The 26,712-nt window shown below is 34.2% G+C and overlaps 3 protein-coding genes across 33 annotated transcripts in view; 2 read left to right on the top strand and 1 right to left on the bottom strand.

Annotated features, from left to right (window-relative positions):
- The window catches only part of LOC105345954 (unconventional myosin-XV), a 52,845-nt gene extending 37,954 nt beyond the window's left edge, over positions 1–14,891 (top strand). For 9 of the 29 annotated variants that reach the window (XM_066065524.1, XM_034455141.2, XM_034455146.2 and 6 more), the window contains 30 exons: positions 107–236; positions 603–638; positions 790–825; positions 1,205–1,249; positions 1,955–1,996; positions 2,818–3,026; positions 4,182–4,317; positions 4,557–4,678; positions 5,139–5,254; positions 5,364–5,454; positions 5,568–5,618; positions 8,249–8,363; positions 8,457–8,608; positions 8,759–8,868; positions 8,993–9,028; positions 9,514–9,608; positions 10,022–10,074; positions 10,195–10,267; positions 10,390–10,466; positions 10,583–10,665; positions 10,920–11,145; positions 11,233–11,313; positions 11,450–11,540; positions 11,625–11,872; positions 12,171–12,235; positions 12,343–12,482; positions 12,595–12,644; positions 12,933–13,019; positions 13,268–13,402; positions 13,701–14,891. In XM_066065524.1, coding sequence (XP_065921596.1) covers positions 107–236; positions 603–638; positions 790–825; positions 1,205–1,249; positions 1,955–1,996; positions 2,818–3,026; positions 4,182–4,317; positions 4,557–4,678; positions 5,139–5,254; positions 5,364–5,454; positions 5,568–5,618; positions 8,249–8,363; positions 8,457–8,608; positions 8,759–8,868; positions 8,993–9,028; positions 9,514–9,608; positions 10,022–10,074; positions 10,195–10,267; positions 10,390–10,466; positions 10,583–10,665; positions 10,920–11,145; positions 11,233–11,313; positions 11,450–11,540; positions 11,625–11,872; positions 12,171–12,235; positions 12,343–12,482; positions 12,595–12,644; positions 12,933–13,019; positions 13,268–13,402; positions 13,701–13,799 — 3,030 coding nt within the window. In that variant the 3' untranslated portion in view covers positions 13,800–14,891. Of the gene's footprint in view, positions 1–106; positions 237–602; positions 639–789; positions 826–1,204; positions 1,250–1,954; positions 1,997–2,817; positions 3,027–4,181; positions 4,318–4,556; positions 4,679–5,138; positions 5,255–5,363; positions 5,455–5,567; positions 5,619–8,248; positions 8,364–8,456; positions 8,609–8,758; positions 8,869–8,992; positions 9,029–9,119; positions 9,152–9,513; positions 9,609–10,021; positions 10,075–10,194; positions 10,268–10,389; positions 10,467–10,582; positions 10,666–10,919; positions 11,146–11,232; positions 11,314–11,449; positions 11,541–11,624; positions 11,873–12,170; positions 12,236–12,342; positions 12,483–12,594; positions 12,645–12,932; positions 13,020–13,267; positions 13,403–13,700 lie in introns of all 29 variants that reach the window. The other 20 variants (XM_066065525.1, XM_066065533.1, XM_066065528.1 and 17 more) reach the window with 20 other exon arrangements.
- A 105-nt stretch (positions 14,892–14,996) lies between these two features.
- On the bottom strand, positions 14,997–20,705 carry LOC105345972 (chitobiosyldiphosphodolichol beta-mannosyltransferase). The gene is made up of 13 exons (XM_011454380.4): positions 20,436–20,705; positions 20,263–20,343; positions 19,229–19,332; positions 18,941–19,089; positions 18,726–18,815; positions 17,904–18,014; positions 17,367–17,470; positions 16,951–16,989; positions 16,789–16,848; positions 16,166–16,276; positions 15,828–15,942; positions 15,275–15,350; positions 14,997–15,141 (listed from the first exon to the last, which is right to left on the bottom strand). Exons 1-13 carry the CDS (start codon positions 20,632–20,634, stop codon positions 14,998–15,000), a joined length of 1,383 nt encoding a protein of 460 aa, XP_011452682.3. The 5' UTR covers positions 20,635–20,705; the 3' UTR covers position 14,997.
- A 134-nt stretch (positions 20,706–20,839) lies between these two features.
- LOC105345957 (5'(3')-deoxyribonucleotidase, cytosolic type) lies at positions 20,840–25,565 on the top strand. Of its 3 annotated transcripts, XM_066065546.1 has the most exons (7): positions 20,879–20,908; positions 21,150–21,191; positions 22,088–22,319; positions 23,320–23,420; positions 23,836–23,896; positions 24,385–24,499; positions 25,158–25,565. In XM_066065546.1, the coding sequence occupies exons 1-7, from the start codon at positions 20,889–20,891 to the stop codon at positions 25,301–25,303; spliced, it is 717 nt and encodes a 238-aa protein (XP_065921618.1). In that variant the 5' UTR covers positions 20,879–20,888; the 3' UTR covers positions 25,304–25,565. The 3 variants fall into 3 exon arrangements, with proteins under 3 accessions (XP_011452666.3, XP_065921618.1, XP_034311056.2); XM_011454364.4 differs by lacking the exon at positions 21,150–21,191 and having other exon boundaries at positions 20,840–20,908; XM_034455165.2 differs by lacking the exons at positions 20,879–20,908; positions 21,150–21,191 and adding an exon at positions 21,344–21,372.
- The last annotated feature ends 1,147 nt before the right edge of the window (positions 25,566–26,712 follow it).

Here is a 26,712-nt window from a genome sequence, read left to right as displayed (position 1 = left end):
TAAGGAAATAGCCAGTTCAAGAATGGTTAGACAGTGTATTGTTTATGCTTTTATGCCTTATACAATAAATCCCAAATAATGGTTTAATCGTTATTTAATGGATTAGGAACGCAAGAGTAAATCTTTGGCGGAATCTGTGCACTTGGCCACCTTACAGTTGTTGGAGCAGAAACTAGGAGGGAACAAGGAACAGGAGACCAATGAGAAGGAAATTATTGCCACCAAAATTATCCAAGGTCAGTCTCCTAGAACGGTGCTGGGTTTGGGGACATTATCATTTGTATTTCAGTTATACATCATACGTTGCTTGATGTAGCATGAAAAAAATCCAGTATGCATGGTTAATAGAGAGTAATTTCAATGGGGCTTTTTTATATTTAATGGTAAAATGTGTTTTAGAATATACATTAAATAATCTAACAAAAAAAGAAAAGTTCTAATACAAGTATGCCTGGTTGATCGGGGAAAAATGTTGATGAGACATTTTTATTGAATGTGTAATAAATGATATACAGTAAATAGTCCAAAACTTGCTTAAAGATATGCATGAATTCATGTTGAAGTTGTATGACATTGCATGCTGATAACATTTCCCATTGTAGATCCAGGTCCTCCTCCGGCTGCACCGAAACCACCGGGTACATTTACATCTCATAGCCTAGTTCTCTTCTCTCTACCTACTCAAACCAAGTGGTTGAAAGTTTATAAAATCAAACTTTTTGAACAAACACCTTGTATTCATGGTTTTTAAAAAAAACTTAAAACTGAAGACTGTATGTTACTTTGTAGAACCAGTTAAACCACCTGAACCAGTTAAAAAGAAGGGTACTATTTTAAGTGCTTCAATTTTCATCACTGCTTACATTTAACCCAATGGAAACCATCAGAGAATAAATTTTCCCATTTTTTAAAAATAATAATGATCTAAAATTAATGAGTTTTGTTGCTTTTGGACACTGTAAAAAAAGTATCGGGAAAAATAGAAAAAAGAAGGTGAACCCAACTTAACTCAAAACATCTATCCGTAATATATTATTATTGTAAATGCTTCAGTAATTTTTTTGTCAATAAAAAATAATAATTAAATCATTATGATATTCTTTGGAAAATTCAAATTAACCAAAAAATAAGAAAATTTGACCAAGAAACATTAACATAGAGATAAAAGAATGATACGTGACTAGAGAAATGATGTGCATTGTAGAGCCAATCGTTCCCAGAAAACCGGCTCCTAAACCTATACAGCATGGTACAGTTACTGCACCGATATTCTACTCTTAAACTTCAAACTCATGATATTGCACGGAATAAACATGTCCAGTTCTTTCTTTTGCAAATTCTTTATTTATCAATTTAGTTGAATACCTTATTTCTGAGGGTCTGTGCACTGTCTGCTTTGTAACATGAAGATAAACTGATCCTCATTGAATGTGAAATTTTATTTTTGTAATGATCATTAATAGTACTACTTTTTTGTCTATAGGGTTTTTTTTTTGTTTGGGGGGGGGGGGGGGGGATTGAATCTTCAAGATTTGACAAAGTTGTTCTAAAATTTTAATGGTTTGAATCATTTTGATTAATTCTTGTTTTTGTGTGATAATTTTGGCTTTGTTTTGAACATTAAATTTTGGTTATCAGTAGATGATCTAGCTGCTTTCTTAAAAACACTGCTTTAATTTCAAATGAACATACAATTTATCAGAATTATAGACACTTTGCTTTACTTTTTTAAAATAAAATAAATTGTAGTGAAAATGAAGTAAAATACATGTAGTAGATTAAAAAATACATATTTATGTTTCAATTGACTGTGCACATCTTTGTTTCAAATCCAGCAGGGTTCTACAGATAAGATAAAGTGAAATAAATCAATTGGCAGATTTCTAGGAGAGACTTTTAAAAAATTTATTCAATATAATGAGATATATTTAGTTTAATTCGCATTTTATTATAGAACCAGAACCGAAAAAGCCAGAGAAGGATGAGGAAGAGCAGGGTACAAAAAAATTCATAACTAGAGAGTGCTGTGATTTTACACATAAAGGGAGCTAACTCCAATTATTATTTGTTAATAGCGACTGCTGTGATTAAAGGGAGCTAAATCCCACAACTTTCCTTAGGCTACATTATACATCTATATGCATTGCACCTGGGCTTACTTCTCTCCGCACACCTGTATATTTCAGCTTGTCCACCTGTCATTTTATGGTCAATTTTTAACATTACTTGACACATTTATATCATCTATCTATTAGGATTTTCATTCACCAAGTGTTATTTATAACTTAAGATATGTGAACATTTATGTATTATGATTACATGTTGTTTAAATTCAATGTTTAAGTTAATTTCATTAATATCATATACTTTTTGCATTATTATCATCATGAAGTGTACTGTGAAAGTGAGTTCATCCAAAAAAAATTTAGTCTGACATTTTAACTGTTTCCATTAGACATATACATGTATTAGTAACAAACAAAGATTGATGAAATTACCTCTATCCCATTACCTTTGCTTTATCTGAATTTTTGCTTAGCCTGTCTTTGATTGCTTAATTAATCTGATTTATCTAAATTAATGTCAGGTAATATCTAAATAATTCAATTACACAGAAAAAAGATATCAAATCAAAGAAAGATTTTTTTATCAACTGAACTTTACGTTTTTACATTAGATTGAAATGTGTCTTGGTTGTTTATGTGAAATTTGTTACATCTATAAATAATTTTGTAAAAGTAGTTAATCTGTATAAAAGTCAGTCAGGTAACAGTGAGTTTTGAATTGACAAGTGATCTAGCTGTCCTGTTGTTTTAGTAGAGCCCCCACCCCTCCCCAGGAGTGCCCCACCCCCTCTGCCTGCCCCCACCCAGGCTCTGGAGACGGTGAGTGTGAAGAAGAAGGAGCCACAGTTTCTGATCAATTACACAGAGCTGGAGAAGGTGGTCACACGCCTCTACCCCCAGGGAAAACAGAAGTACCTGTCCTACAGCAATGTACCCTGGACCCTCAACCTGAGAAAAGAGGTGAGTATTTTCACCACTTGGGGCTAGAGTGGGAAAAAATTAACATCATTTCGTTCCCATTACTTTGGTGCCTTTAGGACTTCATTGACCATGTCAGAGTGTTTGGCCCTAATTCAATGCTCTTTATGCAATACATTGGATATCACCACCAAGTCCATGTTAGGGTTGTGCTGAACTATTTGGGCTGTGTTCTAGGTTTATCCAGAGAATGGACAGTGCTTCAACTAATAGGACCCCATTTCTGGGTCTTAAGTACATGTCTGAATATTTCTGGGAGATGTTTACGGCTTGTGTACTAATGAGCATACCTTGTCCAACAAGTGTTGGGGGTCAGGGTTTTTGGTCTGCTATAAATGCCACCTTTGATGATTTGATAGCTGTTGTACGTGTGTGGGGATGATACCACTGATTGCTGTGGCAGGGACGCCTGTCTCTTTAGCAATGAATGCCTGGGTCTTCCACCGCTGGACCACGATTCTGGCGCTTGATCCTCCCACACCGGAGCTTCTTCCCTGGGTGGGGGAGCTCACTGAATGGCACGGTGCGGGACTGACCAGGCCCAGGTGATTGACTGCTTGTCAGGGCACCACCAGTTATAATACTATTTACACATGAAGCTAATCATGTTATTTATGAGCAATACACAAAACATTAGGTTGAGTGCGACACATCAGAACAGAACACTTTTTGGGGGGAATAGTGTGAGGTTTTTAAGTGGAGATAGGATTTTAGTTTAGAAAGATGTGCTTCATTTTATTTGGTTTTGTTTGGAATTAGGAATTAAAATGTATCCTACTAATAGACCATTCATAATGGTGAACCCATCTCACATGATGAATGAAATGCCGCTTTGCATAAACATCAGGAAAGAGGTATTTAAAGTGGTCATTTGTTTATGGAATATTTTCTGATCAAGATAATTTCTAATACTTACAATCAGAAGTTTGTTTGAGAGATGTCTCTGTGATAAGGAAGGTTGATTTTAATTGTATGTTTATTTTCATTCAAACATTGCCCTCAGGATATGTTAAGGATGACTCGATTAATGTTTATTGCTGTTTTCCCATAAAGTTCAAGGCAAATGGATTAAATAATTAAAGATCTCAATAACTTAAAGTGAGGTCAACAATTTACCATTACGTGGATACGTTTCAGGTTTTCCACCCACGGGAGCGGCTGGAGAATCCAATGGCCCTCCACCTTGTCTTCTGTCAGGTGGTGCAGGATGTGTACAATGGCGGATGTGTCCGCATCAACAAAGAGGACAGAATCAAAATGAGGGGAATGCTGGGTAAGTGACCTCACATGCATTATGGGTAAAAAGCATTATATATCACTTAGCTAAAAATGTTACAGATGAGTGGTTAAAGATGAAAAGGATAAAGGCATGTTTAAGTATCAAATTAATTTGAATGTATCGTTGGAGTTAAAGAATATCTAGGCTGATCCAATCAAGTTATTTTTTCAAATGGAATACATTTACTTGAAGGTACATGTAGTATATTTTGTATTGAATATTCATCTTTACAGAGAGTTATGGAGTCAACAAAGATAACTATTTGAATGGAAATTTTAGAGACCAAGTGAAAAAGATTATTGTTGACACTGCTAAGGAATGGCCGACATATTTTGCTAAATTGTTCCCAGTGGCTGTAAGTATAATGCAGATACTTACAACTCTGCTTAAAGCAATATGAGCTGTATTTCTTAAAATTTTATTTTGCTGCAAAAACCTGCTAGTATGCAAAGTCTGCATGTAACTTAGACTTTTATGATAAATAAGATTTGATAAAAATCATTTATTTTTGTCAGAAGAAAGATTTCTCTTCTAAGGAATATATAGCAGTTCAATTTTTGTACAGGACGACAATAATTCAATTTTGCTTTATTAAAGGCTTCTTCACGGCTTTTCCCACAAAAATAAGGCTAACAGAAATTAATAAACCATGATATTTTTGGTCATTTTAGTAGAAAATAACATTTTTGTGAGAAAAAATTCAGCATGAAAATTGCAGCTCATATTGCTTTAATGTGTTTCAGATGTTTAAACACCATGGTTTTTCTCCTGCCGTTTTATATGCTTTTGACCTTGAATTTATCTGCAATTTTCAGGGTCAAGGTCAGTATGGTGGGATTCGTTACGTGGGAGTTAACCACAATGGCATCAACTTCCTGACGAGGGAGCGGTCCCTGGTGGAGGATTACCTAGATGTTGTGGAGCATCATAAGTTAGTTTTCTGCAATTACCTCTCAGTGTTCATTATGATATATTCACATTGGCAAAAAAACTTCACCTTTCTTTTGAAAAATATATGTGTATATATATTTTCTTTTCAGTTTTGAAGATATCATTGATGTAGTGCTGCCAACCAAAGACACAGTTCAGATCAATCTGAAGAGCAAGTCGGTGGTTCTGTTCACAAACAGGGTGGGTCATAGTGTCACTGCTCTTAGACACTGTTCTCTTCGACACTGTTCTGTAAATTAGTGTCATTCTGTGCATCAACAGAAGTAAATGCACTGTCTATTGTTTATTTTCAGGCCTCACAATTGAAGGAGATGATAGATCTTTATCTTCAGGAATCAGACAAGGTAAACTGTTGACTCCTGGGAAATCTATTCTTCTAGTACAAGTATAAGCAAGCATTTTTAGCTCACCTGAACCAAAGGTTCAAGTGAGCTTTTCTGATCACCCGTTGTCCGTCGTCCGTCCGTCCGTCCGTCTGTCTGTCTGTCCGTCCGTCTGTAAACTTTTCACATTTTCAACTTCTTCTCAAAAACCACTGGGCCAAATTTAACCAAATTTAGTACAAAGCGTCCTTATGGAAAGGGGGTTATAAATTGTAAAAATAAAGGGCACAGCCCTTTTCAAAAGGGAGATAATGGCGAAACAGTAAGTATATGGTGCATGTCTTTAAAAATCTTCTTCTCAAGAACCACTGCACCAGAAATGCCAATATTTACACAAAAGCTTGTATATATAGTGAAGATTCTAAATTGTAAAAATCGTGACCCTCGGACCAAAACTGGGGCCCCAGGCGGGGTTCAAAGTTTAACATAGAAATACATAGGAAAATGTTTTAAAAAATCTTCTTCTCAAGAACCACTGTACCAGAAATGCCAATATTTACACAAAAACTTGTATACATAGTGAAGATTCTAAATTGTAAAAATCGTGACCCTCGGACCAAAACTGGGGCCCCAGGCGGGGTTCAAAGTTTAACATAGAAATACATAGGAAAATTTTTAAAAAATCTTCTTCTCAAGAACCACTGCACCAGAAATGCTAATATTTACACAAAAGCTTGTATACATAGTGAAGATTCTAAATTGTAAAAATCGTGACCCTCGGACCAAAACTGGGGCCCCAGGCGGGGTTCAAATTTAACATAGATATACCTTAGGAAAATGTTTAAAAAATCTTCTTCTCAAGAACCACTGCACCAGAAATGCCAATATTTACACAAAAGCTTGTATATATAGTGAAGATTCTAAATTATAACAATCGTGACCCTCGGACCAAAACTGGGGCCCCAGGCGGGGTTCAAAGTTTAACATAGATATACCTTAGGAAAATGTTTAAAAAATCTTCTTCTCAAGAACCACTGCACCAGAAATGCCAATATTTACACAAAAGCTTGTATGTATAATGAAGATTCTAAATTGTAGAAATCGTGACCCTCAAATCAAAACTGCAGCCCCAGGCGGGGTTCAAAGTTTAACATAGAACTACATATGAAAAATGTTTAAAAATTTTCTTCTCAAAAACCACTTCACCAAAAATGCCAATACATACACAAACGGTTGTATATATAGTGAAGATTGTAAAAATCGTGACCCCTGAACAAAAAGTGGGGCCCCAGTAGGGGTTTAGATTTTAACATATATAGGAAAATGTTTTAAAATCTTCTTCTCAAGAATTATAGTGCAACTGTTTGGGATATTACTATGCATACATGTACATCCTTAAATAATGTAGATTCAAAAAATTGTAACTCCCGGACAATTGATGGGCACCAAGAGGGGTTCAAAATTTAAACATTTTAAAAAACATAAAGGAAAAGTATAAAAATTTTCTTCTCAAGAACTACAATGTTTTAGTTTGTGGAATTTCTATGCCTTCGCTCATGTAGATTCCTAATTGGTAAAATCGTGACCCCCGGACCAATACTGGGGCCCCAAGAAGGGGTCAAAGTTTATTATAGAAATATAAAGGTAACGTTAAAATATCTTCTTCTCGAGAACTACAATGCCTCAATTTGTGAGATTACTATCATGCATACAACCTTGGGTAATGAAGGTTCGACAGTTTTAAAATAGTGACCCCTGGACTAATACTAGGGACCCAAGATGGGTTTAAAGTTAAATGTAGAAGTACCGGTATATATGGAAAATGTTTAAAAATCTTCTTTTCGAGAACTACAATGCATCAATTTGTCAGATAACTACGTAAGCACCCTCAAATAGTGTAGATTCGAAATTATAAAAGCTGTGACCTCAATCTAATACTGGCGCCTCAAGAGGTGTTCAAAGTTTAGCATAGAAATATAGAGGGAAAATGTTGAAAAATCTTTTTCTAGGGAACTATAATGCTTCAGCTTGTGAGATAACTATGCAAGCATCCTTAAATAATGTAGATTCCAAATAATTAAAACTTTAGCCTTGGACTAATACTGTGGCCCCAAGAGGGGTTCAAAGTTTAACATAGAAAGATATATTGAAAATGTTTTTAAAAAGTTTTTCTCGAGAACTATAATGCTACAGTTTGTGAGATTATTATGCAAGGATCCTCAAATTGTGTAAACTCTAATGTAGTGGAACCAAGAGTTATCTTTCTTGATGTTCTGTACAGTCTGAGAGTTATTTCTCTTGAAGTGGAACTCTGCTACGTTCAGTTTTTCAGGTTGTGTACGTGCGGTCCTACCGCAGTGCTACACATTTTCATTCCTATGTTACTGTTTATGTTGTTCAAGCCAACCATAAACCTCGGACCATAACTGGGTCCCCAGAAAGGGGTTCAAAGTTTAAAATAGAAAAAGCATATGCTACGAAATGTAATGTTACAAGGAACTGCTGTTCAGGTGAGCGATGTGGCCCATGGGCCTCTTGTTTCAAACTTGATGTACCATAGGGGCAAGATGTTAATATTTTATTTAAAATTTGTCAAAATCATATGTATGATACTCATATATTTTATCTAAGTGTGTAAATGTGCTTTCTAGGGAAACAAGTATGTGATAGCTATCAAGGAGTACATCACCAGAGAATCCACTTTGCTGAGCTTCAGGAGAAATGACATCATAAAACTCCTGGATCCAGAAATGGTTTTAGAAGAAGGTATAGTTTAACACATCAATGACATAACCAGATATTACTTAATTACATGTGTGAGTTTGAGTCACTGACAAAGCTTTTACATCACTTTTACAGGCTGGTTGTATGGATCACTTAACGGAATGCTGGGATACTTCCCCGCCGAGTATGTGCGACCTTTGGCCAGACATGAGGTTGAAAGGTCAGGTGGCATGAAAGCTCAGTTAACAGAGCACACGATTCAGAGAATGATAAGACCACCCAGCAGGGTTAGTATCTGTAGTGCATAAAAGATGTAAAATTATTGTCCCAGTAAATTGATTTGTACTCATTATGCACAGTTTGGGTTTTACGCGGGGAATTTGTGTTTTTTGTGGGGTAGAAAACTTAGGTCAATATTTGTGAATTTGATGTTACAGGATGGGTATGCTGACAACAGGAGTGAAACAAGCCAGGGTACTGTGGTTCAGGATGGCAAATTCTCCATGATGGAGTTTGCTTTGTTGCATTTCAGAGAGTCCCTTCAAAAGTAAGTTTGAGCTCACCATATATTCCCAGTTTTTGCTAGAAATTGATTGCCTGAAAATTATGAAAAATACCATTGTATCTTATAAAAATTGTGCTGTATTATGCTGCTTTAAATTTTCACAAAGGCCTCAAAATTTGAGCACACCTCGCAGTGAGGCAGGGTAAGTAACTCTAACTAAGTGTGTGTGCATAGTTTGAAAATCTGCTGATATGATACATTTATTTTTACAACTGTTATGATATGTGTTCCAGCAACAGGCGAGAATTAGTCAAGTATAAACCAGGTAAACAATGCAAGTGGGGGACTCGCATGACCGCATGCTACTTGTTTCAGAGTACACTGTACATGTATTCTGTATTTATCAGAGGGGGAGAAATGTTGCTTGGATTTTCACTGAAACAAAAGACTTACATGTCTCTAACAATCGTGCAGCTTATGATTTCTCAAGCAATGTTTCTTTAACGCATGCTTTTATATTTGATTACTAACACTTGTTTACAGTCCGTGATGTCATGGCTGTTCTTAGAAACTCCCTCTACATACACAGATCATGGCTGTCGTACATCTACTCTCCCCAGCTATCTACTCTAACTGTCCACTGTTGTTGTTATTTGCACAATTTTATGTTATGACCTCCATATTTAGGTACGTGATGATGCGGAAAGAAGATGGGTCGATTCGAGGCACCATAAAAATGATAGAAAGCCTTAAACTCCGTAGCATGGACCACGATAAGAGAGGTGAAGGGGGCGTGGCTTGGCTTGTTTTAATTCACTAACATTTAAAACGATAAATCAGTGTGATCAAACTGTTGTAATCTTTGATGTGCATGCTTCTCAGTTGTTATCAAATCACTGTTTAGTTTCAATAGTATCACTGTATTGGACTCTGTGATGTACATGTATAGTTAATCAATGCATCATATCACATGTGTACGTAATCTTTCTTTGAAATACTCTTTTAATCTTCAAAAAAGAAATGAAAACTAAAAGAAAATTAATTCTTGTATATGTATAGGTATGTCTTAACAGGTAATACATGTATAACATAACTTGCTATAATGAAAGTTATCATGGAGATGAATTTTCTTGACTTTTTTGACTGCCGTAAATGAAGAGAAAAACAGTTGACATATATTTTATGATTTGTTCAGGTAACGTTGATTGGACCTGGAGGGAGCAGGCAGACTTAGTCAAGTGGACACGGGTCAGTGTTACTCCCAACTTCTACTCAAGTAACCTCATAACAAGAGAGATAGAGACATTATACATAAAATTAATGTGATTTTACAAATTAAACATAATGGTTTTACTTTTTTCAATCTAGTCCCCAATTCAAGCATCTTTACTGAAACTACAGCAACCTGAACTGAACAAACTATCTTTGGAGTGTTTCCTTTGTAAGTTCTTACTCTGATGCAATCATCTGCTTGATTAGATATTTCTACAAAGGTATTGCTATTTTATTATTCCAACCAGGTTGCAAATGGTTATTAAACTAGCTGCATTGTTTTTGTGACAGGTATAATGAAGTTCATGGGAGACTATCCAATGGGATCAAGCCAAAATGAAGTGGACTGTGCTCTTAAAATTCTTAAAGTAAGACATTCCTTAGTGTGGTTTCATATCTTACATACTGGATCTGTAAATGTATAAACTTTAGATAAGTTGATCAACAATAAAGTTTTTTGAACTCTCGATAATATTTTGTGTAGACTTGCCACAAATACCCAGAACTTCGGGATGAAGTTTACTGTCAGCTCTGCAAACAGACAACCAGCAATAGGAGCATGAAACCGTAAGTGGCAGCCATTTTGTATACATATACACATATACAGGGTTCCTGTAAATATGTTATATGCATCTGATATACATATAGTACAGTTTAAGTTACTTAGATCATGTGTAGTACCATAGTGCTATTCTACAATATTATTTACTGCTACATTGATATTCTAAATTTAATCAATTGAACATTAATGTTGATAGAAAGAATGCCCAGTAGAGAAAATTTACTTTCTTCACTTCAAAATTGAGTCTTTCTGTTTTCAGGAAGAGCTGCATCATGGGTTGGCGACTGTTTGCCATCATTGCCTGTTACTGTGATTGTACAGAGGCCTTACGGCCGTATCTCTTTAAATTTTTGGAGACAACCGCCTCTGATACTGGCAGAACATACAGTGGTGCCGCCTCCATCTGTCTACAAAATCTCCGCAAAACATTCAAATATGGAGGACGTAAAAATGTTCCTCTTACTGAAGAAATCAGTGCCCTGGCTGTAAGTTGATCAACAACCAAATCTGGAAATCGATGTTTTAAAATTTGTATCAATGATTCTGATCAATTTGATATGATTAATTTGCAGAATGGGAGAATTTCAAAGAGATTTGCCTTCATCTTTAGTGGGTGTGAAAAAGAGGGAATGGTCCAAATCAAGCCATGCACAGTATGTACTTTGTACATGTTGGTTTCCCCAACTCTGTCAACTCTTTTCTCTCTAAATATTGCTCCATAAACATGCATGGTGAAATACAAAGATGGTGAAATACCGGTATATGATATTTCAATTGTTCACATTTCAGGTTGTCAGAGATGGAGTTGAAGAAATCTGTGCCAGGTTGAACATTAGTGACAGTGTGGAGATAGAAGAGTATACCTTATTCCTGAGAACAAGTATGTACTGGTCCTGAAATCTGACAAAGAAAGCTATGCGATCTATTATGAGTGATATCTATCATGTCAATCCTTTTATTACAGAAGATGATATGATGGGTGTAGTGTTTAGTCGTCTCAAGCCTGAGGAGTACGTTCTCGATGTGACGGCAGACTTACAGCGTAACAACAGCAGCTATGATCTGGTCTTCCAACGGACTGTGTGGTACTTCCCTCTGCGACCCACCGACAACATCATGTACAATGAACTCATGTTCTTCCAAAGTCTTCCTGACTACCTTGAAGGTCTCGTAGTGGTTCTAAAAGACGGCCGCCTCAGTCGGCGAGATGAGGTTTGTTCAGCATCACTATTAAAGACATATTGCATTTGGCTGTGTACATGTAATTCTGTTAGGCAAATTTAGTGGAAAGGCGGTTTTGGTAAATCAATTGCTGGTATACACCTAAATGTACATGTATATGAAATAAGCTAATTCCAGCCAACTCTAACTTGTTACATATGTTTAAATTATCTTCAATAGCATCCTTTCCCTTCTATAGCATCAGCTATCTTTTTTAGTCAGCTTACTTCTCATAAAAAGAAGAACTCAAATCCTCAAGAATTGTTGAAATTTATTGTAATCATTGCAGGACGACATTGCCATTCTTGGAGCCTTACTACACAGAGGTTATGATAGGGTCGGCCTGCCAACTATGTAAGTATTGATGCTTGGTCAAACATAATTAATTTTTTGTCACTCAAGTAAAAAAATGAAAGATCAAATCAAGTGATAAGATACAATGTATGTCATGTTTTATACAGAAAAGACTTGCAGTTTTTGATTCCGGAGACGGTGCGTAAAATGCCAGACTATCAGCCTCAACAATGGCTGAACCGAGTCCATGCCAACATTCATGACATCTCAAGGAGGGGTCCTATGGAGTGTAAAGCAAGATTTGTAGGCAAGTCAATCTTTTTTAGATCATTAGAGTATCACTCTCTGTAGCTGACACAGAAACAATCCACAGAGTGAGAACAAGCACATAAATATAACTTGCTTAACTTCTTTTACAGATATTCTCTCACGTTGGCCTTTGTTCGGATCCACATTTTTCAGCATAAGGGTAAGATGGAGTTTCAAATCTTTTAATTTCCTTATACTTTAATTAGGTACTAAATGTCAAGTGACGTCACAATAAATTAAAACTGATACAATGACAAAATAATAGATTGATATGATATCTTTATATATGGTACTTGAACTAAAACTTTATCAAAAAATTGATGATATATTTCTGATATGCTTGTACCAAATATATATTAATCATATCAGGAGTTTGTTTGAAGATAATGCCTGTTTCATCAAGTCATGCATGTACTATACATTGTTGTATTTTGTTTTTTATTGACAGAATCCCCCTACACAGCCAGCAATCAAAGGGGAATGTATCCTAGCCGTCAACAAGCATGGCATCCACTTCCTGAGCCTGGACACTCATGTAAGCTTAAAGATGCTTAGATCTGTTACCAGCCACACTCATATTCACTAGCTCATAATTCAAAATACAGAAGATCATAGGTCAAATATCTCTGATTTTCTCTATCTGTTAAATTTTCATTTAGAATCCTAATAATATGTAATTAATAATTATTAAACATTTAAAATAGGTGTGTATGTAGTAGGTTGAATTTACTCCCATGGATTAATAATACAGTATTACTTTGAATCCAAATTTTGTTTTTCCAGGAAACAATTCTGCACTACTCATTTAGTGAAGTGCTGTCAACTCGACGTTATCGTAGTGACAATGGGGACAATTATCTCGACATGAAATTGGGTAACTTAATGGTACAGAAGATTGTCAGAATTGAAACAAATCAGGTATGCAAGGTTTTACAAATACATGTACTCTTACAGTGCAAACACAATTGATCATTAATGTTTAATTCTACTAACATTAATGCAGTAGTATGATTGTTATAATGTTAATGAATTCCAGTTTATTAAAATAAGTTCCAAGTATATGTCATTTAAGCTTTCTCTGTTGTTCTAAAATACATGTAAAGTGTATCACATACATATATTCAATATCATTCAACAAACTTTATATTCTAGACATACATTTTATAATGATTGAAAATTCAAATGAGTATAATTTAATTTTTTTTGGTTATTTCAGGGATCGGATATTTCAAATTTGATTGGTCAATACATGCAGGTGATAAATCGACACAAGAAGCGGCCAAACGACAAAATGAGTTTGCAACGATACCACTGACAGTGATTGGTTAACTACTTAACATGTACAGAACTGTGTAAAAATGAAACCACTTTGTGTATTCTGTGATATATTTATGTGCTTTATCAGTTTAGTGCAAATGTACAGGCTTTATGGTAACCTTGTGTGTCTGTGATGGGGACCAGTTGACTCCGATTAAGGACTCGCACGAAAATTAACATTGGTTGGAAAATAGAGAAAAGAGTCAGATCTTAAATATATATTCAGAGCACTTTTATATTTCAATCTGCAGATTACACTCCTTTTGTAAGTTTGCAATGGAAACAAATCAAAAGATGTCGGGGATGAACCTCCACATCCATAGATTTCTTCTGGATAGCATTTACGGGTTTCCCTCTTTGATGTCAACTGTACAAAGTATTCGTTGATTTGAGTGTACACTTCTGTAGTTTGTATCCTGATATGAGATGTTTGTTACCCCAATGTAAATATCTGTTTATTTCTACTTTGTTCAGATGTTATGAGGATTATACATTATTTGTTGATATATTCTTTTTGTATTTTTGTGACAGCACTGAGCGGTCTGAAGGACTGGATTCAGTAGTGCTATTGTCCTAAACCATTCCACTGAGTTACATTCCTACAAAATCTGACAGAGATGTTTTCCCTGTACTCTGTTTGACTTAGTCATTTGGCTGCATAATATGACCCTTCTTGTGTTTATGTGTTTCTTTACCCTGTTGCTTTAACTAGTACAACACGACAACAGCTATTGGAATTTCACTTTTCTAAAGTTTAACTATTTCCAAATAGCAACAGCAAGTAAATGTTGACCTTAATACTAGACAAGAAATTTTCTGTTAAGGAACGATTGAAGATTGTGTCCTCTGTTACAACTTGTGTCCATGGACTTGCTGTTTAGTGTTCAATACCAAATCAAAATCTGCCAGATCTGACTTAGTTTCGTTCTATATGTACATGTATGTAGTCTTATTGTATGTGCAATCACATGTACCCTATATATAAATATATATTTACATATCATTTCGTATACAATTTACATATCAAATGTATCATTTTTCTGACATATTTTTTATATTTTCATGATGAATAATAAACCATGAAATGTTTTATGCTTTCCTTTTGTATATTCCACACTGAAATTGAGTGTTTATATAAAGTGGAGTTTGCTTCACAGATACACCACTTTAAAAAAGAGGGAAAAAATTCAATATGTTTAGTCATATTTTATTTTCTGTTCTAAAATGTTAAGGACAACATTTTTCCAAGATGCATGCCAACGCATCTTTTGAAATCTCTCTAAATTCTGTCTCATTTGTCTCAGTTTTGTCTTATCTGTTTTAAAATCAGCCATCAAAATCTATGAATAGAAAAAAGAGAGCTGCATTACAGAGACTTGGTAGTAATATTGTATTCATGTATATAATATTGTATTCATGTATATAATAATGCAAAATCATTTGATTTTTTTTCAAAATTTCAATTACATGTACCTTTAGTTGTTGGAGAAGTTCTTTGGCATCTTGAAACACTAATCCATTAATACCATCTTCAACTAGTTCTGATATGCTGAAAAAAAAAAGCAAATTAGTTAATAAAGAGCTCGTACAGATTGCAATCACAACTACAGTCAATATATTTCATGATCCTCTCCCATCATTGCAGTTGATCGAGAAAAAAAAATAAATAGCTGGTCAAATGATTGACCACTGTGGATGAACGAAAAAGTGAGCAAGCTCACATACCCCTCACCTAACCATACAAAAATTACAGTTTTCAGGGTAAAAGTGAATTTCAGAACTTTTTCTATAAATGTGTTCCTGAAAAAAAAGTATCTGCCCCATTTGCACTCTGGATCTGCTGCTCAGTAGTTTTAACCTTGTCCACTGACCTAGAAAGTGTGACAATTATAATAAAGAGTATAAGTTACATGGTGTGTCCTTAATGTGATCATGCAGCTAGTGGGAAGTGAGAGCTGGGCAAACTTTAGATAATGACCTACAAGTGTTTGTCAAAATCATTTGTCAGCAGAATTTAAAATTTTACCAGTTAAATTTGAGGGCACAGACAGGCAAACCACATCCAAACATATCCACTACTTTCATTGGAAGGTCAAGGCCACTTGAAGAGGCGTGGAGGCAGATTCCAAGGTCGGCTGCTCCTGTCAAGGGAAATTACTCATTCAATTACAATACTGAACAAGATTTTTGGTTAAAATACATTTAGTAAACATATTACATGTAAAAACAAATCATTATGTAAAAAATGTTATGTACATGTATGTTTATAAATATTTCATTAAGTCAAAGTATAGTAAACTACTAAATATTCAATTAACAAATATATATGTTGCTGTTTTTGTATTCAAGTATGGTATACATTACCAAGCAACTTGGGATAATCCTCCGATTCCAGCCAAGGTAAACAGAACTTCACTTTTTTCCACTGGCGATTCTGTATCTCATTTTTGTAAAATTCTTTTTGTGGCCCTTTTCCTTTAGATAGGAAATATCAATGATGTTAAGTACGGTAATGATATTTATCTCCAATTTTCCAGGTTTCATGGTTAACTAGTTTTCTTCATGTAGTAGGAAAGTCAAGTTTAGAATTAAAAGAGACCTATGGGTCAAATCTGTTACATAAGTATAACCTTTCAAAGGGTTCTCAAAAGAACGAATACCAAAAATCAATATGGATGTACTCTGTCATTTACATTACACTGTATTCAAAATTGAAATCCACTCATTGTTACATGTAACAAATACCTGTTATCACCCACTCATTGTTACATGTAACAAATACCTGTTATCACCCACTCATTGTTACATGTAACAAATACCTGTTATCACCCACTCATTGTTACATGTAACAAATACCTGTTATCACCCACTCATTGTTACATGTAACAAATACCTATTATCACACATATAAACCCACTCATTGTTACATGCAACAAATACCTGTTATCACACATATAAACCCACTCATTGTTACATGCAACAAATACCTGTTATCACACATATAAGGTTGGGGAGAGAGCTGTCTTCTCTCTGTGCCTCATCATACTCTATAAATAAAAAGGTTTCATTGTTTATAACTATAGGTATGAATGTGACATTGCTATCAAATCCATGATTTTATTGCATCTCCATGAGCTAAAATGACATGCCTGTTAAAGCTTTCAGTAGAATTCCAAAGTCTTCATCCTCTGTTAATAAAAAAAAGTAAGTCACTTTTATTTCTCAAATTATATGTAATATCACAACAAAGACCCACCAAAAAGCAGTAGAAAATGGAGCAATCTACAGACAATTATATAGTGCAATACATTAAAGGCCAAGTCCTAATTAAACTTTCTTTTTTGTGTTTCAGCTACCATCATTTTTAGATAAAAATGAAAAAAATTAAATGACATGCAACAAAGCTGATGTATTAAATGGCTTCTTTGAGTAGCATTGCATTGTTCTTATCCATAATATTTGTACAGTTACATGTATCCCAGTTGGTTTTGAGGTCTTAAGCACCTACTACATGTACTTAATACAGTCCTGTTATGAGATAATACAGAAGCCCCGTCCCCCTGACCTGTCCAGCTGGTGCTGCTGATGACTAGTGCCGGTCTGTCCCTCAGCCATTCTATTGTCCCATCCTTGGATTGTGTAGTAAAAATGGTACTGTTTGGGATATTTCTACAATACAAAATTTAAAGTGTTATCATCTAAATTCAAATTGTAGGTTTGAATCTTTGTTTTTTATTAGATAAGGCTGACTATGATTTGTGACTTGTTATTTCCAGTGTGTTAGACTGTGAATTCAAGTATTGACCTTAAAATGCAGTTGTAAAAAATCATCAAATTTAAAAAAAAAAGAGTAATTTCATTTCACTTCAGAAAAAAGAGTAAGTGAATTTAATTTGAATTTGTCTGCCAGTGGATATATAGTAACTGCCATTTTTAGTCATATCAACCTCTTTTAAATGTTCAAATTTCAAAGCTAAAATATTTGGATTTTTTAACTAAATAACAATTTGTGGTAAAAAAAAATGTCTTATTTCAAAATTTAAAGTAAATCTGAAGAATAAATTTTTACCATTGAGCCTCCTTAAGAATTACAAACAATAACCTGTTACTGAAGACATCATACTGTTGGGAGAGTTTGGTGAAGAGTTTGTGGGCAACAAGAAGTGAAGTCTGTTGAAACATATCAGCTGGTCTGTCATACAGGGTTTCTGCTCTGTAGAGTAAAACATGATTAAAACTACATTATTTTTGGAATCCACAGCCTGTCTTGCTTTTGCTTACTGACCAGTGACCATATATAACTATTTTCTAAATCCTTCATTAAAAAGGCAAACTTCATTAAGTTATAAGGTAATGTTTTAATAACATCTATTTGTTTAAAGGTGCATGTGTAAGCAATAATGCAATTGGTTAAATTTCCTTCTGAAAATTGTAAAGGAAAATAAAAAAATATGGAGCACATGGCTCAGTGTTCATAGGCTTTAGGCCAGTAACCGAAAGGTTGTCGGTTCAAACCTCACTGTGGTTACTTGATGCTGTGTCTTGTGCACTTAGACAATGCACTTTTTTTGCATTGTCTCAGTCCATCCAGCTGAAATTGGATACCTGCCTAAGCTGGGAGTTAACCTGGTAAGGACTGGTGTCCCATCCAGGGGGAGTCAATGACTCTTATCCTCTTAACACCACGGACCGTGGATGAGCACCGGCTTATGGCCTTCATGGTATGCAGCAGAATTTATTTTAACCATTAAAATTTGGCAAGAAATATTCATAAGAACAAGAAATTCAACAAGTCGGCAGTGTGTAGGTGTATGCTAGATTGGCCTGCATTACTTAAAAATGCATGTTAATGTACAATCATTAAAAAGTAGACCATTTAATACTTAAATTTGTAAATCTGTAAATGTATAAAATTATAGTGTACCTGATATGCCAGTTCTCTTGCAAATCTTTCTTCATTGCTTTAGTAACACAGATATTTAAATGTGACATCCTTCCAAATGCGTGTTCATACCTAAACAATAATATCAGTTCATTTGGCTTGACTTGTTTATGAAATAAGTCAACTAGAATGCAGAGCATATGGTGTATTAATTTTGTATCTTTAGCTTAAACATGGTACTACCAGTACTCACTCACCATTTAGAGAATTTGACAAGCGGATGTTTATTTCCCAAAGAAAGGCTTAGAATAGAATATCCATAGTTATGCCAATCAACAAACAGTTTACTTCCTCGTAATAAACACACAATCCAACACACTGCTATAGTGGGAATGGAGGGAGGATTCTACAAAAAAATAAATTAATTATGTAAAAAGATCATACACAAAAAATTGATGATGATATTATGAAGAAAATTGTTACAAATCAAATAATAAAAACTGTAACTGTTATGTACATTCCATTAACAAAATACCGGTACATACCTGAAGAAATATCACACCAGACTTTGGTAGAAGTAATAATTTTAAGCCAAGGGTGATGCTCTGGAACAAGACCTTTAACACATAGCCCAAGAGACGAGGGAGATCTATAAATTAATTGTAATAAAATAAAGTAAGCAAAAAAATATTGCAATAAACCTATAATCAATAAACTGGTTTACTACACTTTTTAACATACAATTTGTCAAGGATCTTTGTGATCTGATTAAAACCATCCCTATTCTCTTTACACTCATCAGAGTCTGACAGGTGTCAATAAAAGGTCATTTTCACACAACCTCTACCTGACGAGGGGAAGGGGGTGGTTTCAACCAGACTGGGATTTGTGATTCCTTGAAAAGGATATGTAGTGTTTTTGTTTTATGCATTTTATTGTTTTATAAATAGCTACTGTTAATTTGTTTTATAATTGGTGCCCTAATTATGGTGCCCTAATTATGGTGCCCTAATTTTAGTGCCCTGTTAGTGCAGTAGGCCCTAATACTGGAGCCTGCTGCCCTAACAGGTGCCCTAACGGCGTAGCAGGCCCTAATACTGGAGCCTGCTGCCCTAATGGTGTAGCAGGCCTCAGTACCGGAGCCTGCTGCCCTAATGCCCTAACATCGTTAGGTCTCTGGGCAGTGTATAAAAGGGGGAGAGAGAGAATGTGAGAGGGAGAGCCGGGAGCCAGAGCCAGAAGGAAGAGAGCTAGGAGAGAGAGCCATTTGGATGTATATTTACAACTTCTGTTCGTTTAATACACTTGATTCAACAGAAACCTGTGTTCGTCTTTAATAGATTTATTAAGATCTACTGGTTCTTAAGTAAAACCCAGAACCCACAAAAGTTTGTGACGCTGGAGCAAGGAGATCCCTTAGCGTTGACTCAGGGGGCCTTAAGAGAAAAACGTCGCAGATATTCATTAAAGAGATACAGCGGAGTAAGAAATGATTTAGCACCGGATAAGTCATTAATTGCATTTTGGTCTCATGTAACTCTTACAGATTTTTAAAACACGCCAAAATTTATCAACTTACTCCTTAAAAATGCAGGCGCCTGTATTAATTCATACAGTGTTATCTTTTCTGAATTCCTTACGGTAGAAAATGGAACTGATCCTACAAAACACCAGAAAATGTGATATTCATGTGTACTCCGTCAAATAATTGATAATTTTAGTTAAACCAACAACAATCTGGGATATACAAACCTCCATAACCAACCAAATCAACATTGAAACCCTCTGCTGCAAAGGATGTCGCATGATATTGCATCCGCGGACTGCGTCCAATGTCTCCCAGGACAACAATGCAAACGGATTTTTTCCCGCGAATTAAATAGTTCAATATCACATAAAGCAGAAAAAATATCACCGGACACCACAGACACACAAAGCCAACGATGAGCATGCTTCCCTCGGGTTAGACAGGGAAACGTGTTAAAATTTTGCATGCCCCTTCTATCGTTAAGAAAATGAGGTGAAGGTCATTTAAATCACAGAAGTGTATTATGCAAGGTATTGCATTTTATTTTAATATCTATTTATATTTTACTTCTAACTTGTTGTCAACTTGTTGAAAAATGTCATTTTTTTTCTTTTTCTGCACATAACCAAAATTCATCAATATTTGATATAGCATAAGCGGCATATGTAAACAAGTAAATGTTTACATGCATTATTAGGTATGTACACCCTCTTGGTGAATGAAAAATCATTATGTTGTATTGAACTATGGGGTTTTTGTAATCTTTTATACCTTATTATTCAAATCATGTAAATGAAAATCATTTTGACCAATATCACAAGATTTTAAATGGAAGATTCTTTACAATGTCAAGCCTCAACAGCTCAAGGGTGTCACAGTGTCAAATTAATTATTATGAGAATACATTATGTTCCTAACGTGAACTATTTTTTAACTAGGATTAATTATCGTTCGGAATATGAAGACAGGGGCGTCGGCAGGTATTCAACATTTGGGAGTCACTTAATTGCCAAATCCTGAAATTTATCACACTAGGGATTAATTTTAACGAGAACAGGACCAACCCCCGGGACTTTACTCTTTGACCGTAAAGGGCATAGTTTATGTTTCATGAACTGGCAATACAAAGCTATAACTGTTCCATTAGATGGCAGGATTTCCGTATGTTAAAGAATAATTTAACACAAAATCCCATATAAAAAGTATCACAACCATTTTAACAAGGCCTTGGACTTTCAGTAGGATGTAACTATCTATTTTTGCATCGAAACAAGTTAAAAATGACGCTGGTTTCAAGCGAAATATACATCGATTGCGTAGTCTTAACTCAAAAGCCAGACAAATCGTGTTGATTTCAAAGAGCTATGGCTGAGTGGCGAGCAATGAAATAGACAGGCCTACATCACAATGTTGTTTGACACAACTACCCAAAGTCCAAGCTCTTGTTAAAATGGTTCTACTTGTTTTGTTTTAAAGAATCGATCCCTAAAAAGTAAATAACCAAAACAACACACACCAGGCACAGGTTTCCATTCCCTTCCTTCCAAGATCCTTCCAAGATCCTCTCTGATATAATTGCATTCAATGAACTTATATTAAATTCCTATAGAAATTATGTCATATGTACTTTTACCTTAATTTACCCATTTTAAAAGCGAAATTATTTAGATGGCTGCCTCCAATCCTGCATCCCTGCATCGTTCTGACAGTCCTGGAATGCACAAGAAAAAAGAATGAATTATTTGGTTATTCAGATGTGCGCCAACAGAACAGATGATTAACTACATGTATAAAAAAAAAATGAAAGATATTGCAAGAATTTTATGTAGTAGCATATACATGTATGCCAATAAATGTTAAGATAAATTAATTCCAGATCAGGAACCTGTTCTCCAGTACTAAAGATGGCAGGGAGACGGGGTATTTCTGCCATGGCCCAGAAGCAACTGTTGGTGCTTGTAGACTTGGATGGTGTGATGGCCGATTTTGATGGGCATTTTCTCACAAAATGGAAACAGACCTACCCAGAAGAACCTTTTATTGCATTAGAAGACAGAAAAACATTTTACTTGGTCGACCAGTATGAGACATTGAAAGAAGGACTAAAGGTACTACAGTGACTGAGTGAAAAAACTTGACAGTTGTTAATCTAGCTAGTCGTGTTTAATCCCTGTTTATCATTTTTTTAGCATCTTCAACAAGACAACGATAACAGGTATTTAAATGACGAAATAAACATCAAAGTCATTTAATAGACTTACAATCTTACATGTATGTCTATATAGGTAAAGACCAAGATGACTTGATTGTATTCTTAAACTTGCTAGCTGTTATGTGTGTAGCATGGCATGAAGACAACAACATTACATTCAGGGATTTTTGCAAGGTTTTAATTTTTTCTTCCCCTCCCAATGCTTTAGACTCAAATTTCTGTGTTGTGTTGTCTCCCTGAGTCTGGGTTTTCCCCTGCAAATATTTCGATGCTCAAATTTCTACATTTATTATTAGCAACATTTAACCTTGATAATGTAGCTGAAATGTGCCTATCAGTTTTAATACAGGCATATACATTATGAATATACAAAACATAACAATGCAGTAAATTGATAATGAATTTTAAATAAACTAAATTGCAATTAATTCAAGCATCTTTTTTACCTGTTTTGTTAAGTACAAGCAAAACAATTATTTTCCACAGGTCAAGTATATGTATTAGATTGAATGTTGAACTTTGAAAAATCTCTGAATTAGCTAAATGAATGTCTTTCATAACACAAGTACCAGGAAACCTGGAATAAGCTTTAGATTTTTAAACTTTTGCTTGGTACATATAACCCAGTCTGCCTTAGCAATATCATTTTATTTTTTTTACGATTTTTTTAATTAGCCCATTTATAAAGCAAAAAACTATTTGTAATATGTTAGTTTTTCCTCCTTACTAGATTTATGATAAATTATATTTATTTACATGCTTGTGTAGAAAACACACTGTTTCTTGATCAGGTATTATGAGGTTTTCCCAAAAATATGTTGAAAATATCTTATAGACTTTGTAAAACAATTTAGGCCCCTCTGTTGCTTTATGTATGACAGTATATTTATTTGTAGCCAAAGATCAAGTCTGTGTATCAATCAAAAGGATTCTTCAGGGAACTTCCCCCAATAGCTGGAGCTTGTGACGCATTGAAGGAGATGAATGAAATGGAAGGGTAAGTTCTTTAAGCTGCTTCATTGTGACAAATTTTGAGAAAGCGTTGTATGTAAATTACATGGTAATCTAAAGTTTAAAATAAAAGTCCTTACCATTTTGAAAAAAAAAATTGAACATGAATTTACAAAAATACATGTACAGTATACGATGGTGGTTTGTTCAAGTTTAAACCAATAGGTTGTCTTCCCCAGCTTAAGTTTCAATTTATTTAATTAACTTTTGGCTAGCAAAGAGATTGAACTTTTTATGATAACCATGTTGAAGTTAAAATAGGGTTCAATGAACAGGTGGCTTATGACTTTGGAATTTTATGCATATCTTATAAAACATAAACAGAATTTATGGTAGTGTATATTTTTTGTGTTAAATCTGTCAAAGATTTTAGGTTTATGGTGGTTGTTTTGTGTTTTTAGAGTGGAAGTATTTATCTGCTCTAGTCCACTATTTTTCTACAAATACAGTTCCACAGAGAAGGTAAGTCAGCATCTCAGTGTCAGGCGTGTTTTGGTTTTGTTGTGCATCTTTACGTTAATGTACATGTAAATTTTTTCAGTTGCTCAAATGTTTTTGAAATGTCTAACCATGACTTTGAAATCTATAAAATCTAGAGTCGTTAACATTATCATATGACTTTTTAGATGTTATTTCAGCACTTTATCAAAACCCTTTCTCATCAGTCAGGTTTTATATAAAGTTAATATGAGCACCAGGTAATCAAAATGGTGTTTTTTCTCTGTCCTTCTTCATAATAAATTTAATGAATACATGTACATGTACATGTATTTGAATTGAAATTGAATTGACAAAATGGCACATTAGAGATTGAATAGAATACATGATTTACATGTATCAAATATGGAAAAAGAATATAAATGTTTATTAAAAACATACAAGTGCCTGTGTTTATAATGCTATTCTAACGATTGATGCTGCATTGTGGTATAGTGTAATTCTATTTTTAGTTTGCATGGGTAGAACACTATTTAGGAGCGGATTGGATAAACAGAACCATATTGACTAGGGATAAAACAATTGTTAATGGACATATCCTGATAGATGACAATGTCAAAATCAAAGGTAAGTGTAATATGCCAAATTCTAAAAAGAAGAGAAGTTGTATATTGAGTGAGAAGCTCATCTTTGCAAGCCAATATTTCCACTCTGCAATTTCATTTCTATTGCATGTTTTTGAAAATGTATGTAGGAAAGATGAACTAAGGATGAAGGAATACCAATGGCTAAAGTGAGCTTTCCTGATAACCTATCGTGCTAACTAGAGGAATTAATTTAATGTAAACATAATATTTAGTTTGAACCACATTCATGGTCAGATATTTTTCTAAGAGCATGGATTTTAGTTAGCACATTTCTTAATGTTCTTATACTTACCTGTATATGCATGACAGCTCTCTTCAAAAAAAGATTAAAAATTGCGTACACAACTTGAAATATGTAGTAATAGATTATTAAACATTGGAAAATAAATATTTTTTTTAAACCTAGGTAAACAGTGATTAGAAAATTAACTTGTTATACCCCATGCAACTTGTTGCAGGAAGTATGTTTTCCACCCATCCATCAGTCAGTCAGTCCTATTTTTTAAGCACAATTCCTCTTAAACCGCTGCACAGAATTTCTCAATCTTCCTTAAATTTATTTTCTGAGATCAATAGTTTCACAAAAACCAGTGGTTTTAATTTTAAAGTTTACTGGTTGGTTGGTGGTTTGCTTGTAGGTGCTGTGGACTGTCCATCATGGGAACATGTGGTGTTTACTGCTCATTATAACAAACACATGAACCTGAGAGGAAAGAAGCGGCTAGACAACTGGACAGATGGATCCTGGCGTGATCTTATCATGGACTTCAAGAAAAGACTTTGATAACGTAAAACTTAGGGTTAAAATATGCAACAGTGAAAGATATTACAAATCTAGTATATTTACTTGAATTGTTATATTTGTTTGTACTTTTATAAAGCATGCAATCTTTTGTTGAATTAATAGATTGTGGTAATTTTTTATCTTGATTTTGTGGGTCAAATGTTTATAGTTTGTTAGAAAGGTGTTCAAAAGCAGTGATACATGTACTGTGATACATTGATTTATTCCTAGAATTTATACATTAAAATCATAAAGACCTTAAGGCATTTTATTCGATGGGGATGTAAACTGTGACGCATTACAAGTCATAGTTTGTTTAATGGAATATACATGTACATACATGACTGTGTTGTCATTTTTCATCCATAACTGATTATTGTTAACCTCTATCTGGGAAAATTTACAGACATATACTGCCAAGGCTTTGTATTTAGCAACAAGAAATCTGTAACATGTTGGTTTAAGGTTTTATGATCCTCAGCCTCAAAGTATTTTTTTCATCATAAAAATGTTGTTTATTCTTCAAACTTTATAAATGAAATAAAAGAGAAATAATTTCTTTAATGGTATCCATGCATTTTATGAAGTAATTTGGCCATGATGGATATAATGGAATATACAAGTTGAGATCAAATTTATAGAACAAAAAAACCTGTTGTACTGGTGCATCGATTGCTCAAACCCCTATACCTTCAGACAGTAGGTTTCTATGGAGCCACTAGGCTAAGCAGTTTATTAAACAGTTGTGTGTAATATTAACACTACAGGACTAATTAAATTTGTCTATATAAAAGACAGATTTATGGTACAAATAAAAAAATTCCAGATATATGTAATTTAGAGTTATTGAACATTGCTGAGGACTTTAACTTGGCTCAATTAAAAAAAAAAATCTAGTCCAAAACACCTTCTATTTCCAATACATATACCATTTCATTGACTGGTTTGTTGGTTTACAAATTACACAGTCATAGAATAAACATAGCTTTTTTTAATTCTATATTTACCTGAAAATTAAAGATCATGAAAGATTAGGAGAAATAATGATAGACTTCATGTAAAACTATGTCTATGGTATGATTGTTCAACATGATTAAATGTGATCAAAAACAATTCAATTCTACTGTTTATACTTTTATTTTCTTAACTCATAAAACAATATACCAAAAAAATTAACAAAAGCAGAAATTTTTACAGATGTATAAATACATGATAAAAATATTATCAACATGTAATAAATATTTCAGCAATATAAATATAAAAAACAAATAATTTTGGTCCTTTGTATAAATCTGAATATCAGATACACACCCTTCAACAACAAAACCCCAACCCATAAAATATAACATATTCTATAGAAAACTTCAGAAATGGGAATATGTTAAATGAAGCAGTACACCAGAGCATTA

The sequence above is a fragment of the Magallana gigas genome, chromosome 7, assembly GCF_963853765.1.
Source record: "Magallana gigas chromosome 7, xbMagGiga1.1, whole genome shotgun sequence".
Classification (NCBI taxonomy): domain Eukaryota; kingdom Metazoa; phylum Mollusca; class Bivalvia; order Ostreida; family Ostreidae; genus Magallana; species Magallana gigas.
Note: the sequence above shows the minus strand (reverse complement) of the source record. Positions and strands in the feature narration are given on the sequence as shown.

Coding starts and splice junctions, on each gene's coding strand:
- LOC105345972 (XM_011454380.4), bottom strand. CDS start 20,634: ATGCTCATCGTTGGCTTTGTGTGTCTGTGGTGTCCGGTGATATTTTTT. Junction 19,090..19,228: donor CTGGTGTGATATTTCTTCAG/GTATGTACCGGT, acceptor ATTTTTTTGTAG/AATCCTCCCTCCATTCCCAC. Junction 18,015..18,725: donor CAAGAGAACTGGCATATCAG/GTACACTATAAT, acceptor TTTACTCTACAG/AGCAGAAACCCTGTATGACA.
- LOC105345957 (XM_066065546.1), top strand. CDS start 20,889: ATGTTTACATGCATTATTAG. Junction 20,909..21,149: donor ATGTTTACATGCATTATTAG/GTATGTACACCC, acceptor TTTTTTAACTAG/GATTAATTATCGTTCGGAAT. Junction 22,320..23,319: donor CATTGAAAGAAGGACTAAAG/GTACTACAGTGA, acceptor ATTTATTTGTAG/CCAAAGATCAAGTCTGTGTA.